We start from the raw sequence: 19384 nt of genomic DNA, 5'->3' as shown, positions 1-19384 counted from the left end.
TGGCTGACTGGTAGAATGATTGTGTGTGTGTGTGTGTGTGGGGGGGGTCCTTTGATTGACTGGTGGTAGAACGTGTGTGTGTGCGCGCGCATGTGTGTGTGGGGGGGGGGGGTGACTTGTGGACCATGCATTTCTATAACAGTAAGACGAGGATCGCTGACACCCCGCCTCATGCCACTAGTGTAACTCCCACTTCTGAAACCAAAACGATCTCCTTGAATGAACCGGAAGCTTCCTCATCATTCAGGTTGGACTTGTGTATTTTGATGACTTGGCTGTGGTTTCACTGCCACCAGATACACACAGGATGAAGGTGTCTTAACGGGTAATGAGTGGGCGTTCCTAGCTTTACTGGACAGCTTCGGGGAGGGACAGCTGGACGTGTGACAGTGCTGCGTGTCCCCGTGTGGGACGGGTCGTGTGGGTGGGACTTGTAATGTGGGTTTAATAAATGTCAAGAGGATCCTGTACAGGGATTGGGCCCACAGGTCTAAAGGGTGTTTGTAAGCATGAATGCATTTTGTGAAAAGTGGTTTTTGGCTCTGAATGGAAATGGCACGGATGGAACGTCCAGATCCGTGAGTTGGAACGCGTCACGCCTAAATCCAGTGTCTTCTCTAGCAAACCACATCCAGGCATGAAAGACGGCGGCAGAAACCAAACGACTGCAGTAATCTGAGTCCTGAAGACGTCATGTGTGCTTAACGCCGTTGGGACAGCACATCAAAGCCTTTCACTACACCAAGGGTTGTTCAGGTCCACACATCATCAAAGCAAACAGCTCGTTTCATCTTCTGGTGCCGTGGAAAGATCTAGACCGCTCCAAGGAAAAGGTTCCTGATTTCAGAAATCCACACGCTCCGATACGGAAGGACAGACGTGAGTCCGCTCACGAAAGGATAAAAACATAAAAGCTGTCAGAGTAACGGCGTGCTGGAGTCTCTGTAACCAGGTGTTAATGAGGCTGATGACATCACAGTACAGGTGACCTTTCCTGTACAGAACTGGGATGGAAATGCACAGAAAGCATCAGCTGTTAAAAGGGGCGGGTCCCATTTGTGTGGAGCAGGAATCACGTCACCGTCTGGATGGCCTGGGCGGGCTGCTGCGGTCCTAAACCAACACCGTTCTCAAAGGTGTGAGTCTTCATGTGGTTCCTCAGCCTCCACGCTGCTGCAGGTGCACTCGACTCATCAGAACGATTACTGCAGCCATTCCTGTCAGGAGCACCCGGTCCACAGGAGTCTGAGAAGCTGGCTGCTGCTGCGTGTGAAATCTGGCTCACTAAACAAAAACACATCTGTGCAAATGCATGTGCTGTCAGCGGTGCGGGATCTGTAACTTCAGACCTGTAGTCGTCCTGGACTACCAGGATCTTCAGCCCGGCAGATGTCCTGGACTACCAGGATCTTCAGCCCGGCAGATGTCCTGGACTACCAGGATCTTCACGGCAGATGTCCTGGACTACCAGGATCTTCAGACCTGTAGTCGTCCTGGACTACCAGGATCTTCAGCCCGGCAGATGTCCGATTTCTGTGACGATATCAGCTCTGACGGTATCTTTATGCGTCATCATGTCTGTCGGGAGCAGCAGCAGCTCAGGAGATCGAGCAGCTAATCGGAAGGTTGCAGTTTGATCCCGGCTCCAACCTGAGAATTCTGCTCTTGTGTCCTTGGGCAAGACACTTAACCCGCCTTGCCCACTGGTGGTGGTCGGAGGGAGCGGTGGCCTTGCCTCCATCAGGGTGCCCCAGGGCAGCTGGCTGGCTTCATTGTAACACACACACACACACACACACACACATACGGTAAATGGAAAATGCTAGCACACCTAAAGCCACGCCCCTTTGGAAGTTTGTCCTTAACAATAATATAAATGCAGTCATTTAATGCTTTAAAATCACACTTCGGGTCTACGAGATGATCGATGATTAACCAACCATCAAACCACCAGACGACGTATGAGTGAGCCAATCACAACCCTCAGAATCGAGACGCTTCACATGAAACAACATTTCAAACCGAACAGATATGAAATCAAACTAAATCTGGAGTCTGTCGGACCTTTTTAGGGTTAGGCTCTTTTCCTTTACTCACGTCTACAGTTCCCGTCTACCTGAAGTGTGTGATGAAGGTACTAGTCCTGAAACTGCATCTGTCCACCTTAAGACCAAAGGTGAGACCGACGGGATTAAAACCAAACAGGTGTGTTCTCGTACCCAACAACAACCCCGGTGGCATCAGGGAGTGTTTCAAAGTTCAACATGGACAATGTGACCAGGACCAGAACCTGATGCCTTTGGTTAGGTGAAGCACACCTGGAGCACCTGTCCACATGTGTGACAACAATCCCTCTGAAACCAACAAAGCCTCCTGAAGACGACGTCGACGGGAAACACACTCAGCATTTCCTTCTCCTTCACACTCCAGTTATGCTGTTTAAACATCAACTCGGGTCTACCTGACTCGCTCCGGCGGTGAAGCCGAGCATGTTTTCCTCATCTGCAGCTGCTGGGACTGCGTACAGACGGTGTGCATGCAAATTCAGGTGAGACAGGTGATCCTCCCTCTGGTGCTGCTAACCTCAGCTCCATGGTGACCCAGCTGTTGTAGTCGCACCTCCTCCTCTTCCTGGTGCTTATAACCAGCCAGAAGCCCCGACACAAGAGCAGTTTACTGAAAACGTCCCTCAGAGGCCGTACTTTGTGCTCTTTTGTTCTCTTTTGGGTCACTTTCTGGGAAATAATACTCTCTTGTGTTCCTGTGAACTCATCACAACAACAGCCTCCATCTCCTCAGCAACGACAGAAGCAGCAGCCTCAGATTTGTGCTGTAACAGGTGCGTCTGATTTCTACATGCTATCAGTTCTTTGGTGGTTTGTTGTTGGTTGTTAAACGATAGGATCCATCCAACAGCCAGCCTTTGTCTCTGGGGACCTGCCTGCAGTTATTTCCCTGAATGGAGTCCTTTGAGATTCATTCGTCTGTGTTTTTGATAGAAGTGGATGAGAAAGAGTCGCGTTGGTTCAACCGTTGCAGCAGGCTTGGTGAAGCTGGCTTATGTTTAACACCAGAGCTTGTAAAGCATGACTGAACCAACTGTTCATTAATAGACAGCAGATGCTGATCACAAGGTAGATGAGAGTGGGGGGGGGGGGGGGGGTCACGGAGGAGGCAAAGCAACAACAGATGTACACACACAACTTCCTGGTTCTGGTCAGTTTTAACTTTTGGTCACAAACCATGTTGGAAGCAGGTGTCGCTGATTAAAGTGACCATAAACGCCGTCGTTTAACTTCAGATGTCCATGAGGGAGGTGGTCAGCTCTCAACACAGCCTGGTGCTGTCAGGAGTGGAGCTCTGCCCCGTCTCCGTTTGAGGAAACACACACACACACACACACACACGCACACACACGAGTAAGCCGGTGCAAACCCCAGATTATAATAGTAACCTCATTACACAATTAGAATAAATATTGAAATATAAACGGAAACCATTAAAACAGGATAAAAGACCAAATAAAATAAATAATATTTTATAAAAATAGAAATCTAAACATTCATGCATAGCTAAAAAGACTAACTGGAAATAGTCAAATATGAAAAGCTAAAACCGAATAAATAGAAAGTTCTGATAAAATTCAAGTAGCAACTGTAATAATAATAATAATAATAATGCATTGAACTTATATAGCGCTTGTTTAGGACACTCAAAGACGCTTTCACACACACTCACATTCACACACTGCTAGTGATGGTAAGCTACATGTAGCCACAGCCGCCCTGGGGAGGTCTGACAGAGGCGAGGCTGCCATTTGGCGCCGTCGGCCCCTCTGACCACCACTAACACAGGCAAGTTGGGTGAAGTGTCTTGCCCAAGGACACAACAGCAGGATACCCCTGGCGGGAGCTGGAATCGAACCCATTACCCTCCAATCATGAGGCAACCCGCTCTACCACCTGAGCTACTGCTGCCCCAACTGTCTAACCAATCACGTGGCTGGTCAACTATCGCATCAGCCAATAGAATTGAGCGCTTACTGCTGATGGCTGTGTAGCTTCCACTTGCCTTCAGATGCACTGAGACGCTGACGAGGAAGCACTTACCGGTGAAGAGCAAACTAGGATGCACTAGCAGCTCTTTACTCGAAAAAATTACTCCAAATTCGAGATTCTGAGGTCCGAAGACCGCGATTCCGCCGTGAATTACCCTTGGGAAACCCCGCGTAACACAAGCTGACTTTTCTTGGTCAGGGTTTTTGTCTTTATTGGATTGATTCAAAGTCTGTCCTATTGGAGTACCCATCAGTGTCGGCCTTACCTGGTGGTACACTTGTTAAACCTTGTTTAATAGACTTACCTGAGAGGGCACCTTACCTTGTCCCTGTCGTTCCTACAAACGAGTCTGACCATGATGTGACAATCCCTCAAAAGTGTGTTATAGGAGAGGTTAGTGCATACCAAAAGGTGCTTCCTCAAGCACAATCCGTGGGAACCACCAGATCCAAAGCTGAAACTGAAGTTAAGCTGTCGTTCAATTTTGAGTCTTCTCCAATTAGCGCTGAATGGAAGGAGCATATAACAGCAAAGCTTAATCAGCTGCCCAATGTTTTTGCTCAAAATGACTTGGACCTCGGAAGAACCAATCAGGTAGAACACACCATCAGACCTTCAGATGAAGCGCCTTTCAAACACAGAGCTCGTCCTGTACACCCAAATGACCTCGAAGCTGTCTGTAAGCATCTCAAAGAACTTCAACTAGCAGGTGTGATCCGTGAGTCAACCTCGCCTTTTTCTTCACCTATCGTAGTTGTACGTAAGAAAAATGGAGACGCTCCTCTTTGTATAGACTACTGAAAACGTAACAATCAGACAGTGAAAGATGCTTACGCCCTCCCAGATCTAGTAGAAACGTTCTCTGCTCTGAATGGTTCCAAGTGGTTTTCAGTGCTCGACCTAAAATCCGGTTATCACCAAAATGAAATAGCAGAGCAAGACAAACCCAAAACAGCTATTGTATGCCCCATTGGTTTCTGGGAATTCAATAGGAGGCCTCAGGGAATTACTAATGTTGTTTATTTATTTAGCAGACGCTTTTATCCAAAGCGACGTACAATTTTTAACTTGTAGGGCGTGTTGTGGTCTGTGGGGGAAACCGGAGTACCCGGAGGAAACCCACGCATGCATGGGGAGAACACGCAACTCCACGCAGAAAGGCCACAGCTGAGTTTCGAACCTGCAACCTTCTTGCTGCGAGGCAACAGTGCTAACCACTGCGCCATCATGCAGCCATACTAATGCTCCTAGCGCCTTTCAACGACACATGGAGAAATGCAAGGGTGACATGAATCTCCATGAAGTGATTGTGTTTCTTGATGACATCATCGTGTTTTCTAAAACTTGAAGAACATGAAGCTTGGTTACTAAAAGTCCTCAGCTGCTTAAAGAGAAAATGGACTTAAGTTGTCCGTTGAGAAATGCAAGTTTTTCCAGACTTTGGTGAAGTATCTTGGTCATATTGTGTCTAGCAGAGGAGTGGAGACCGATCCTGAGAAGGTAGAAGCCCTACGGACTTGGCCTGTTCTTTGTGGTCTCGGACAACTGCGTTCATTCCTTGGTTTTTCCAGGTACTATAGGCGCTTCATAAAAAACTATTCAAGCATAGTTAAGCCCTTAACTGACTTAACTTCCGTATACCCTCCGTTGCGCAAAAGCCCAAAACCTAAAGACAAGCAACATCGGTATCCCGACCCGAAGACACCTTTCGATGGTAGGTGGACTCCTTCTTGAGATCTTGCATTTAACACCATCAATGAAAAGCTCAGTGCTGCACCAGTCCAGGGTTTTGCTGACCCCAAATTGCCTTATACCCTTCATACGGACGCCAGCACAACTGGACTTGGCAGAGCGTTGTATCAAGAGCAGGATGGGCAGCCGAGGGTCATTGCATGTGCGAGCGGAGGCTCATCCAAAAGTGAGTCTCATTACCCCGCCCATAAACTAGAGTTTTTAGCTCTAAAGTGGTCAAGAACGGATACATTTGCTGATTACTTATATGGAAACCAGTTTACGGTCATGACCGACAGTAACCTACTGACTTACATCTTGACCACTGCCGAGATGGATGCCATCAGTTACAGGTGGCAAGCTGCTCTGTCTACTTTTGACTTTAAACTCCAGTGTAGAGCAGGTAAGCTAAATTGTGATGCCGATGGTCTCTCCAGGCGACCACATGGTGATCTACGCTCTGATGCTGTGTCTCAGAAAGAACTCGATCGCATACAGCAGTTTACACAAACCCACCTGTCCTAGTCTGAAAGTAGTGTAAGTCCTGAAGTTGTGTCAGCCATTTGTGAGAAACATCTCTCCTGTAGCTCGTGCTACCATTCCCTTGGTTCAGTCCTTGGCTACGTCGGCAGCTGCCATTCCAGATGACTTTGTCAATGAGACAGACTGTGGAGGTTTACCTGTGGTACCACACCTGTCTCCAGAAAAGATCATGCATGAACAACGAACTGACCCTTTGCTTAGAGAGGTTATAGCACAAATCGAGACCAGAGAGAAAGTACCACCGATGGTCCGAGCTGAACTTCCGGGTATCAACCTTCTGCTCAGAGAGCTCAGTTGACTCGAAGTGCATAACAACGTACTGCACCGTACAGGCAACAATTCCGTTTTTAAAAGTTTACATGGTGATATGGGACACCTAGGCACTCAACGTACCTTAGATCTCACCAGGGCAAGATTCTATTGGCCTCGCATGGCAGCTGAGATTGACAACAGGGTTAAAACATGCAATCGCTGTGTAGGATGCTATACTTCTCCAGAGAAAACCGCTCCACTTGTCAATATCAAGTCTACTCGAGTTAGTCTGTTTGGACTCTCTGTCCATTGAGCCTGATCGATGTGGAAAATAAGATGTGCTGGTATTAACCGACCTCTTCACCAAGTCTGCTGTAGCATCCCTACCTGCAATCAGAAAGCCCCAACCGTTGCAAAAGCACTTTGGGACAATTTCATAGTCCATTACGGGACACCCAAACGACTACATAGCAATCAGGGCCCTGGTCATACAAGAGCTTTGTAAACTTATTGGTACTACTAAAATGTGAACAACTCCTTATCACCCCAGAGGGAACCCAGATGAATGTTTCAATCGAAAGTCATTGAGTATGCTAGGTACCCTGGAAGAGAAAGACAAAACCAAGTGGCACAACTATGTTAAACTACAACTGTAAAAATGACGCCACTGGTTTTGCTCCATACGAGCTAATGTTTGGCCGACTGCCCAGATTACCAGTTGATTTAGCATTCGGACTTCCTCTTCACTGTAAAAGTTTTAAGTCAAACTCTGAGTACATAGAAAAACTCTAAGCAACGTTACAGGAAAGCTACAAGTTAGCAACCAAAAATGCTCAAAAGATGGCAGAAAAGAACAAAATGTGATACGACACCCAAGTAAAACCCTCTAGGTTAGAACCAGGTTACAGAGTAATGGTTCAAGCAGTTCGTCTCAGAGGTAAGCACAAACTAGCAGACGGGTGGGAGGCTGATATTTATGTGGTGATGCGCCAATGAAATGACTTTCCTGTTTACTATAAAGCCTGAAGCTAAAGAAGGCCCAGTTTGTACGGTCCACCGAAATCTCTTACTCCCTTGTGGTTTTCTTGCCCCGTCGAGGAAGAACTTGTTCGACCCAGTTGCGTTGGCAAACCAAGAACCAGGCAGTCCCGTAGTTTACACGCTGACAGTGAGAACTCAGAATCAGAGGACGAGTGTCTACTGGTTCAGAAAGGAACCTGACCAAGAGCCCATAACTTACTGAGGTTCTAGAGATTCCTCGGCCAAGTAAGTGCCTGGAACGGCACTTCCAGGAACGGTAGAAGCTCAAATAACTGAACAAAACTTACCTGAATGTGAAACGCGTACTCATCCTGATAATTTACCAGAGTGGGAAATGAGTACTGAACCTGGCGATTTACCTGATTGCCAAATAAAAACTCAACCTGAAAACTTACCTGAATGTGGAGCCACACCGGATGAAGGAAGCCTAGAAGGAAGCAAAACAGATGTGGAATCGGTAAATGACGAACTTAAGACAGAGAATACAACTAACTTACCTGAAGAACCTACCTGCAGTGAACCTGCAGGAGGAGAACGACTAGATGATGAAATAGGAAATCAGTTAGATACTGCGAGCGAAACCCCAAAGACTTCGAGACTCTCAGAAAGAGCAACAACCCAACCTGATAGGCTACAATACAGTAGACTGGGGAGGCCTCTTGTATCTCTCGCACAGTCCTTGTTTCAAGGATTGGCCTTAGCGTTCACAAGTGCATTAACTGAAGCATATTCAAGCATTACACTCGGTGTAATCCGGTGTAAAACCCAGATTACAATAGTAACCTCATTACACAATTAGAATGAATATTGAACTGTAAATGGAAATTTACGAAACATTGATTGATGGATCGATTCACCTCGGATCGGATCGATTCACCTCGGATCGGATCGATTCACCTCGGATCGGATTGATTCACTCCGTGAACTGAAGATCCTTGTTCCAGTTCTGGATGGCGAGCCCAGCCCAAACGGACCATCAAGCCGGTGATGAACTGGTCTGTCACTCACCTGAACTTGAGCTCAACCCAAGATCTGACTGAAAATTTCATGAACATTTATCACATCGACTGACTGAACAAATACAGACTGGAGACATTTTATTTTATTTTATTTCACAAAACGGTTTATTATGTCTGTAGTTGTTTATAAACGCTTGGTAATAAACCATTGTTCTACTTACCTGGCTTGGTCCATGATGTCACTCCACCACTTGCTCCTCAGAATCTAGAATCCTCTGGTCTGGTCCACCAGGTGTTACACCGCCAAGATTTTCATGTGAACCACCTCTTGTAAAAGAACTGAGGTTACACACACACACACACACACACACACATATTTATACACACACACGCACACACATTTATACACACACACACATTTATATACACATACACATATTTATACACACACACGCACACACATTTATATACACACACACATATTTATACACACACACGCACACACATTTATACACACACACACACATTGATATACACATACACACACACATATTTATACACACACACACGCACACACATTTATACACACACACACACATTTATATACACATACACACACACATATTTATACACACACACACGCACACACATTTATACACACACACACACATTTATACACACACACACACATTTATATACACATACACACACACATATTTATACACACACACGCACACACACATTTATACACACACACACACATTTATATACACATACACACACACATATTTATACACACACACGCACACACACATTTATACACACACACACACACACACACATATTTATACACACACACGCACACACATTTATACACACACACACACACACACACATTTATACACGCACACACACACACACACGCGCACAATCAAACACACATGCAAATCTATGTGTGTTCTTGCAAGTGTGTGTGTGTGCGCGCACGTGTGTGTGTGTGTGTGTGTGTGCGCACGTGTGTGTGTGTGTGTGTGTGTATAAATGTGTGTGTATACATTTGTGTGTGTGCGCGCGCGTGTGTGTATAAATGTGTGTGTGTGTATAAATTTGTGTGTGTGTGTGCACGCGTGTGTGTGTATAAATGTGTGTGTGTGTGTGTATATAAATATGTGTGTGTATAAATGTGTGTGTGTGTGTGTGTGTGTGTGTGTGTGTGTGTGTGTGCGCGCGCGCGCGCGCATGTGTGTCTGTGTAAATGTGTGTGTGTGTGCACGCGTGTGTGTGTATAAATGTGTGTGTGTGTGTGTATATAAATATGTGTGTGTATAAATGTGTGTGTGTGTGTGTGTGTGTGTGTGTGTGTGTGTGTGCGCGCGCGCGCGCGCGCGCGTGTGTGTGTGTCTGTGTAAATGTGTGTGTGTGTGAGTAGCAGAGATGGTCGAAGGCGACAGCAGCAGACTGAGTGTTTGTGCTGTAGTCTGTTACAGGAGTAGGCAGTGTTTGTGCTGTAGTCTGTTACAGGAGTAGGCAGTGTTTGTGCTGTAGTCTGTTACAGGAGTAGGCAGTGTTTGTGCTGTAGTCTGTTACAGGAGTAGCCAGTGTTTGTGCTGTAGTCTGTTACAGGAGTAGGCAGTGTTTGTGCTGTAGTCTGTTACAGGAGTAGGCGGCTCTGGTCCAGGAGATCTCTATCCAGCATGTTTTAGTGTTTTCCCTGTTCCACCACATCTGATTGAAATCACTGAGGGATTAACAGGCTTCTGCAGAGCTTGGTAACTTTGTGAACAGGTGAATCAGCTGTGTTTAAGCAGGGAAAGAACTTAAACATGCTGGATAGCAGCACTTCAGGATCAGGATTGCCTACCTCTGGTCTATCAGGACCTCCAGAAGCATTTGAACACTCAGAAATCACGGACGGGTCTGAGGTCCCACTGCCAGAGACGGGATTTAAAAGAAACCAGGAAATCACATCTTGTGATTTTTAAATGATTTATTTGTGTTGCACTGCTGCACATGAGTGACCTGACAACCAGCAGGAGTCCTGGCTCTCAGAGACCCGATACTCTCAGTCATGTTCCTCGCTGATCTGTTTCTCCAAACACAGGTGGTTGAAGGACAGGTAGGACAGTCATGTTTTTATGAGATGGCTCCTAAACCTTCCACAGCAGCTCTTGTTTTCCAGTCGCTGTGTGTGGTCAGCAGCACCTGGTTGCTGTATTTGCATGCTGCTGCCTTGGTGATGGAAACTTCCTCATCGGTTCGTCCCTCCGGTTCACTCGGATGTCTCACAACCAGGACGTGCTCTAAAGCTCTTCCAGCTGTCACCAGTGTGTGGTCGGCTTCCCAGATGTTCTCACGTCTGCTCACCAGGCCTCCATCTCTGCATCATCCTGGTTCGTGGTGCAGGAGGTGGTGGTTCCTGTGGCGTGTGGTCCATGCTGGACACACATGACACAGAACTGGTCAGCAGTCATCACCGAATGCCTCAGAGGAAACAAGCCCGATGAACAGAAAGGTGTCTGTGTAAATGCTGATTAGTGACGACGTTTCCTTGTTCTCTTCCTTTTCATCGACCAGGTGCAACTATCAGCTGGAACGATGGGGTGCTTCACATTCCTCAAGGCCATGATGTTCGTGTTTAACGGCATCATCTTTGTGAGTCATCTCGTTTATTTACCTTCATGTTTCTGACGGGCAGATGTTTAAACACGCATGTGAAGGTGTCTGCCATCCTGAGTGCTGCTGTGTAGAGGTCACATGAACAGCTTCCTCAGGGCTGCTGTTTAGAGACTTACTGCACGTGCAGGAAGGATGAAGGACAGTAGATGTTCCAGATATTGACCAATGTTGGTAACATGAATGTTCTTCTGTCTAAAAGAAACTTGACTTGCTGTAATCCAGTAAAGCTTGCTCATTTACCGTTTCCCTCTCTGAACAATCAGCTTGCTGGTATCGGCATCCTGGGTGTTGGGATCTGGGTGAAGGTGGACAGCGGCTCTGTCCTCAGTTTTCTTGGGAAGATTGAAAACGTTCCACCAGAGATCAGCCAGGTGCTCAATGTGGGCTACCTGCTGATTGCCATCGGTGCTCTGCTGGTCGTCATCGGGTTCCTCGGCTGCTGTGGAGCCGTCAGAGAGAGCAAGTGCATGCTGCTGCTGGTAAGGAGTCCCCGTGGCGTGATGTTTGATGCTTGTTGTTGGTCCAGTCTAGCTGTAGACATGAGCTGCGTCATGATTCAACGTATCAGGATATCATTTACAGCAAGAGCAGCACCTACGTAGCTGTAGATGGACGTTCTCAAGCTGACACCTTCTCCTGTAGCGGTGGACAGATTAGCAGCCATTACCACTAGCAGCACATCCTGTAACTGGTTTAAACTGGTTCCACTCAGTGCATTCAGATAAAATCACACGCCTGAGTTGCTACTGGTGTTCTTCAGGGTTCTGCATTTCCTCTAAGCTCACTTCCACCCTCCCAACAACTTCCTCTCTGACTGTTAAATCTTGTTTTACATCAACTTTTCTTAAGTTAGGCTACGGCAACACCGCCGTTCTCTTTATAACTCAGTTACATCCTCAGGTTGTGCCTCTCTGTCCTCTTCCAGCTTTCTTTCACCTGCATCACGTTCACTTCAGTTTAGGTAAAAAGCATCAAATCACAACAAGCCGCCTCACGGCGCTCCACAAAGTAAACCCCAGCAGATAGCATGGAATCTCACACACACACACACACACACACACACACACACACACACACACACACACACACACACACACACACACGCACACACACGCACACAAGTAGTGTTTCTATGGTTACATTGTGATTTCTTAGTAAATATTCTATTTGGTGAGAGATAAACGTTATTGTATTTATCCTAGTGGATCTATAGTTAAACGGGTAAACTAGTAGTAGCACATCCAACGTCAAGGAAAGCAAAAAGTTATTATCAGGAGAGGGAGAATGTTTAAGTGGTTAGCAGCAGTGTGCTAGTCGATGGCCCCTCCATGAGGCCACCACAGCTCAGCAGAACATCGTTGTAGCTTCTTCTGGGGAGAAAATAAAGTTAACAGCTGAAATAGCAGGAAATAATACAGTTAAAGAGCAGATTGTAGAAGAAAGTAGTAGAGTGTGGAAAGTGGTCAGTGTATCCTCCAGCAGTCTAAGCCTATAGCAGCATAACTACAGAGATAACTCTGGATAATCTATCCTATTTAGATGGAGGCATGTTGGAGGCAGGGCAAGGGAGAGCCGTCTTTACCGACTGTACACTCCACCTCCCTCTACTCCCCCACTTGTCCAGATTTAGGCTAACATCAGATTTTAACCATAGGCCCTATCAAATAAAAATGTTTTAAGCCTATTCTTAAAAGTAGACAAAGTGTCTGCCTCACGGACTAAAGCTGGGAGCTGGTTCCACAGGAGAGGAGCCTGATAACTAAAAGATCTGCCTCCCATCCTGATTTTAGATATTCTGGGAACCACCAGTAGACCTGCAGTCTGAGAGCGAAGTGCTCGGTTAGGAACGTATGGAACAATCAGATCACTGATGTATGATGGAGCTTGATTATTAAAGTTGTGGGGTTCAGTAAAAAAAAAACTTTTTAGTGATTATTTCTGATTTTAACGGGTCGCTCTGAGTGTTTCCTGCAGGCTGAACATGGAAATAGTCTCCTACACCTTTTTCCTGCTTTAGCTTCTGATAGAAAATAGACTGAAATTCACAGTAAGGAGTAGAAGCCCAAAGGTCAGCTAGCAGCTGAGATACTGCACAGAGCCCTGAAGCTCCCAGGCCTCTGGTAGAGCACCTGAGCCTGCTGAGGGCGGGATGGGGATTTTCTACATATGTGGTGTAAAATGTCCAGTGGATCTCCTGAGGACAATATTATAATGTTAGGCTCCATGCTTGGACAACACAAATTGGACCTTAAGGTCAGATGTTTTCATTTATCTCAAGTTTTTATTCATTTATTTTAGCCGTATCAGATCAGTAGGACCTACTGAACATGAAAGCAGTGATTGAAAATCAAAGTTAACTTAACAAGAAAACAAAACAATAAAACATCTCAATCAAGTGTCTAAATATTAAAACCAGGTCTGAACTGGGGAGGATAACATATTATAGTGTAAGAGGTTAATGTCCTGTAGGGGGCAGCAGCGTCTCTAGAGGTTAAAGCAGACTGACCATGCTGGCCTGATGTACACCATGTTCTGTGTCGTGGTAGGGTTGTTGTGGGAAAGGTGTTTGCCACCTGGTGTCAGTAACGCCAGTGTCGTCGGTCTTCTCAGTTTTTTCTCATAGTTTTGCTGGTCTTCATCGCGGAGGTGGCAGGAGCCGTGGTGATTCTGGCATTCCAGCCTCTGGTGAGTCGCCCAACATCTCGAGGATTTTCACAACCAGATGATCCCGACCTGTAACGATGAGATGTGAACGTTTATCCTTGTGTATCAGGCAGCAAACCTGTTTGCAAAGGTTGGCCAAGCAGCGTCTGACAACATCAAGAGTTCCTACGGGAGGAACGCCGACCTCACTGGACTCTGGAATAGCACCATGGACACGGTACCGAAGTCTTCTGGGTGTACCATCTCATGGCACATCTCCGAGCTTCACGCAACATCTGTTGTCTTTGCAGTTGAAATGTTGTGGATTCAACAACTTCACAGACTTCAGGAATTCTCCGTATTATAACAGCTCCACCTCCATGTATCCACCTCAGTGCTGCGGGAACACCAACAACCCCTGTAATCAGACGGTGGCTGAAAACACGGTATGTACTTCTCATCCTGTCTGTAGAGAGGCAGCTGCTGCTGGTCTAACGGGCGTGAGCTGTACTTCTACGTCTCTGTGCTGCGTCGTCCTCAGATGACTGCTGGATGCTTCCCAAAGATCAAAAGCCTGGTTGATGGAAACACGGTTGTGATCATAGCGGTGGCTCTCGGGATAGCAGCTCTGGAGGTATGACATCCACCGTAGTTTGGAGTAAAGGGAGATGTTGTGTTTTTAATTCATGTGCATGTTCTTCCTTTAGTTATGTGCCATGGTGGTCTCAATGACACTGTACTGCAGAATAAAGTCCACCATGGCGTAAGCTCGCATGAAGGATCCGGTGGAGTTTCCTGCAGCTCGTCAAGGAGGATGGTTACCGTGGAGACTCGTGCAATTACTGAAGGACGTAGCTAGTTATAAATGTTTGACTTTATCCACAACATATGAATGTAAACGGCCTGTTTCTCAAGGAAATGTCCCTTTTGGATGCTAGCTGCCCATCATACACAGCAGCCAGTGCTAAAGCAGCCTGATTTTCTGTAAACGGCTTTGATTCGTTTTGTACAAACGAAACCAAAGCTGGGACCCACTGGGGGGCTGGACGGGCTGCTGTGAACGTTTTATCTCAACGAAGGATGAAAAATACAGAAGTCATGTCGGTTTGTAAGTTGTATTCATGTTGGAATAAAAACCTCGTAACCAGTTAAAGTGTGTGCTGTTGTCAGGAAGTGTTGGCGGTGAAGGAGAAGCGTCGACAGATCTACAAACCGCTCGGATGTCTCTCTCCTCACTGTTAAAATGCTGGTATGAGGGGGCGACGATGACTCGGGGGGGAGGAGGTCACCTTGTTGTTTGTGGGTTGCTGGTTCCAACCCAGGCTGTTGGTGGTCGTGTACACCATGTGTCCCAGGGCAGCTGAGGCTACAGTGTAGCTCATCACCATCAGTGTGAATGGATGAATGACTGCAGTGAGCTGTACGAGTGCAACATTATTACGGTCTGACCAGTTCAACAGCCAATCAAGAGCGGACCCCAGACCCTCTACGGCGGTAGCTTATCAAGCGCTCGAGCTTCATTTATACGGTGCCTTCCCCTGACCTCGCAGAAGCCCACGGCTTTGAACGCAGCACGCAACAAAAGCAACGGAGAAGTCAACCATGTCACATAAAAGCCAAACGATAACAACGAGTCACCGAGCCACTCGGAACAACCTGCAGTGATGGCGACTGTTGAAGAACGAGCAGCAGTTCGTTCCAGAGGAGGCCCGACCACCCCAGTCCTGTAGAGCAGCGTCTCCCAACCCGGTCCTGCAGGTTTCCCATGCTGTCCTTCTAAACACCAGCGTGTCTCTGCCCACCTTCAGGAATGAGTGATTAACAGGCATCTGCAGCACTTGATGTCCTCCTGAGGAGGCTAAGTAAACCAGGTGTGCTGAAGCAGAGACGTGGAAACGTGCAGGTCGGCGTGTCCTGAGGACCTGGGTTGGGAATCGCTGAGCGTGGGACATTCAGCAGCTCCGGCTCCGAGCCTCCGTCCAGCGTAGAGCACATCGCAGCGGTCACGCCTGGAGAGAGCTGGAGCGTTTAGAGCAGATTCAGGGAGTCTAGAGTGCATGGGCGTGATTTCAGCTAGGTGGTGCCGGCGCAAGGAGCACATTCTCACCACCATGCTCACGACCCATCAAGATGAAGCAAGAGAACCAGTGTGTTCCATGTAGTCGTTCTTTTTTAAAACACAGAAACAGTTTTGTTACCTGTAATTGATGCTACAGTCGGTCTCTCTTCACTCCCATGATGACAGTCCCACGTGCTAACGGGGACTTTAGATGGGTCTGACCCTCCAGCCGCTAAGGAATTACTCCAGATGTTACTACAACTGAAGAAGCTGCTCCAGGTCCTGATGAGATGGAGGAAACAGCTCCCTCTGCTGTTCAACCCGTCACTTACAAGCTGACGTCACAGAAAACAGGGTAGCTGCTTTATTCGAGCTGCTTCATGTAATTATTAGTAAGTATAATATTACACATGTATGTATATGACTTTCTGGGTTACTCTGGACAAACTGGTTTATTCAGGAATTTAAAACTTGTATAATCATCCAGATGAATTTAGAGCAACACAGAAATGGTTTTAAGATTATAAACAACAAATATTCTCCTGGTGTTCTCTTACATCTGATACAGATGATTTAAGATGTTTTATTTAAATTTAATAATTACGGAAAATGTTGCTTTGAGCTGGTTCCACATCTCTACCTCTCTCTCTCTCTCTTTCTCTCTCTATACCTCTCTCTCTCTTTCTCTCTCTATACCTCTCTCTCTCTTTCTTTCTCTCTCTCTATACCTCTCTCTGTCTCTCTCTCTCTCTCTATACCTCTCTCTCTCTTTCTTTCTCTCTCTCTCTCTCTCGTCTTTCTCTCTCTATACCTCTCTCTCTCTCTCTCTATACCTCTCTCTCTCTCTCTATACCTCTCTCTCTCTCTCTTTCTCTCTCTCTATATAACTCTCTCTCTCTGTCTCTCTCTCTCTCTCTATAACTCTCTCTCTCTTTCTTTCTCTCTCTCTCTCTCGTCTTTCTCTCTCTATACCTCTCTCTCTCTATACCTCTCTCTCTCTCTCTCTATACCTCTCTCTCTCTCTCTTTCTCTCTCTCTATATAACTCTCTCTCTCTGTCTCTCTCTCTCTCTCTATACCTCTCTCTCATGTTCAATCAATCAATCAATCAAAGCTTTATTTATAAAGCGCCTTCCGCAACCCTGTCAGGAAGCCCAAAGCGCTGAACATGGTACAGTTGTAAGTAAATATACTGAATAAATCAACAATAAAAGAAATTCAAATTACAAAATACAAAATGGAAATAACAAGATAGATGAAACATTCCGGTAAAATACAAATGTGTGAAACACATTTGGATGGAGTGGATGGATTGAGTGTCCCAATGAAAACTGTGGAATGGATTCAACATAAAAGAGGGCCAAAATCAAACATGTTCTGGAAACGCCAAGCGGAGGAGGTGTGTTTTTAGGTGATTCTTAAAGACTGGCAGAGATGGGGACAGCCTAACTGAGGGTGGCAACTGGTGCATGATGATGATGTTACAGTGCATTGTATGAATCTATAATTTTGTATTATTAGATTTATTCTGACTACTGTTACTGTTTCTTTGATTTTGTACACAAGCTGTCTGGATGCCCCCCAGGCCCAACACGAGCCAGAAGGTTTGTATATTTTATACCGTGATCAACAATGGGCTGACGCTGGTATAAACTCATGCTACAGATCTAAAATATTACCATGTTACAACAACACATGAAATATGAGAATTAGCATGCAAAGACGGGTTTAATCCTACAACTTTTACAAATGTTTGCAAGAGTAACTCGTTCTGAGCATCAGATGGAGATTGGGTTATGTCAGCTACACAGTAGAGCACCACTGAGTCGTGGCAAACAAAGTCAGTAACATATGGTAGTTGTTTTGTTTGTTTGTTTGTTTGTTTAGATGATCTCCCTCCTGTCAAAACGAAGAAAATATCTGCCGAAGAGGGATCAGGAGTAAAACGACAGAGAACATGCGCAGGCGTTCTGTAAGTGAAGCGAGCTGTTTTCAGTTTCTGACTGGATAGAATACCTTTACCCGGTCAAAACGCAGCAGTTTGATTTTAGTTTCATTTATTTTCTCTAATTTTGTGCATGAAGCACTTGCCACTGTTGAGCCTTGTTGAGTTGGGAATGTTGTTGCTGCTTTGGCGTTCCACTGGGCTCCCCAGGCTCGGGGCTACATTCTGAGATGAGGCTAACATCACGATAAGGTAACGGTTTACAGGTGTGTGACTTGTTTACATGGAAATGACACACCTTGTTTCCTACCTCTAGTGTTCAGAACAAGCTCAGGCTGAAATGTTGCACTGTGTTAAACTGGTCTGGCTACCTCTGGAATTCCCAACCAGCGCTCCAACCACCTGCCTCCATGTCTAAAGATAAGTAAGGTAACGTGTGGTGTTGGTATTCTGTTTTTCTTTACTTTTTTCCCACAAGTGCCATGAAGCCACGATGATTAAGACACGTTTTTTACATATATGAAAATAAAAGTGGTTCTGTCCCTTTAACAGCACTGGGTTCTTTTCTTTATAAAACATATCCAACAAACACGAACTGTTTGGTTCTTCCGTCGACATAAATATACGGCTTCTTCTCACTGTGTCGATCATTAAACACGTAACCGAACCGTTCGAGTCAGTCTGGAATGAAAGCAAATCGTTTTGGTGCATCTAGATTCATGTTGAATCGTTTTTCACAGAGAGGTGCATCTCTGTTCACTACTATGTCTATGGTTATGTGGGTTGGTGTGTGTGTGAACAGAGATGTGACGTCATGTGAGATGAGTATGTCGTTGTCTTCTATTGTAATCTCCTTTAGTTCTTTTACCAGTCCTATGCTGTTTTTGCAGTGTTGGTCTGTATTTCCTAATAACGGGCTGATGATTCTGCTGATATCTGTTGCCATGTTGTACGTTGGTGTACCTATGCTGTCTACTATTGGTCTAAGTGGTGTTTTGTTTGTGTATTTTTGGTGTTCCATAGATTCTTGGTGTTATGTTTGCTGTAGGAATCCAGTGTTTGTACATTTTTTCTGTTATTTTGCCTTTTTCTTGTAGTGCTTCTGTCATTCTTTCATGTTTTTCTTAATGTTTTCTGTTGGGTCTTTTTAAGTATTTCATATGTATTTTTGTCCTCTAGCATCTGGTTCATCTGTAGTTTATATGTTTCTGTGTCCATAACTACTGTAGTTCTTCCTTTATCTGCCGGTAGAATAATTATCTGTTCATGTTTGGATAAAGCTGTCATGGCTGATTGTCTTTAATATCCCAACTACGTTATTTCTGAGTTCTGCTTTCGTTCCCTCATCTGTGATCTGTTGACATGCTAGTTCTGTTGCTACGATGAATTCATCACATGGTATTTCTTTTGGTGTGACTGCAAAGTTTAAACCTGTTTTAATACTTTCTTCTGCTTCTGTTAGTTCGTGTTGTGAAAGG

The 19384-nt window shown here is 45.7% G+C and overlaps 1 protein-coding gene across 2 annotated transcripts; it reads left to right on the top strand.

Moving 5' to 3' along the window:
• The first annotated feature begins 98 nt into the window (after nt 1–98).
• tspan34b (tetraspanin 34b) lies at nt 99–15056 on the top strand. Of its 2 annotated transcripts, XM_054750771.2 has the most exons (9): nt 99–2548; nt 2785–2839; nt 11159–11236; nt 11524–11739; nt 13871–13945; nt 14034–14141; nt 14215–14349; nt 14445–14537; nt 14611–15056. In XM_054750771.2, exons 3-9 carry the CDS (start codon nt 11180–11182, stop codon nt 14668–14670), a joined length of 744 nt encoding a protein of 247 aa, XP_054606746.1. In that variant the 5' UTR covers nt 99–2548; nt 2785–2839; nt 11159–11179; the 3' UTR covers nt 14671–15056. The 2 variants fall into 2 exon arrangements, with proteins under 2 accessions (XP_054606746.1, XP_054606745.1); XM_054750770.2 differs by lacking the exon at nt 2785–2839.
• Nucleotides 15057–19384: the final 4328 nt, after the last annotated feature.

This window comes from Nothobranchius furzeri, chromosome 12, assembly GCF_043380555.1.
Source record: "Nothobranchius furzeri strain GRZ-AD chromosome 12, NfurGRZ-RIMD1, whole genome shotgun sequence".
NCBI classification, from domain to species: Eukaryota; Metazoa; Chordata; class Actinopteri; order Cyprinodontiformes; family Nothobranchiidae; genus Nothobranchius; species Nothobranchius furzeri.
Note: the sequence above shows the minus strand (reverse complement) of the source record. Positions and strands in the feature narration are given on the sequence as shown.

Excerpts from the sequence above, each read along its gene's own strand:
- tspan34b (XM_054750770.2), top strand. Across the intron at positions 11,740-13,870 it reads GCAAGTGCATGCTGCTGCTG|TTTTTTCTCATAGTTTTGCT; the intron begins GTAAGGAGTCCC and ends CGGTCTTCTCAG. Across the intron at positions 14,142-14,214 it reads GGAATAGCACCATGGACACG|TTGAAATGTTGTGGATTCAA; the intron begins GTACCGAAGTCT and ends TTGTCTTTGCAG.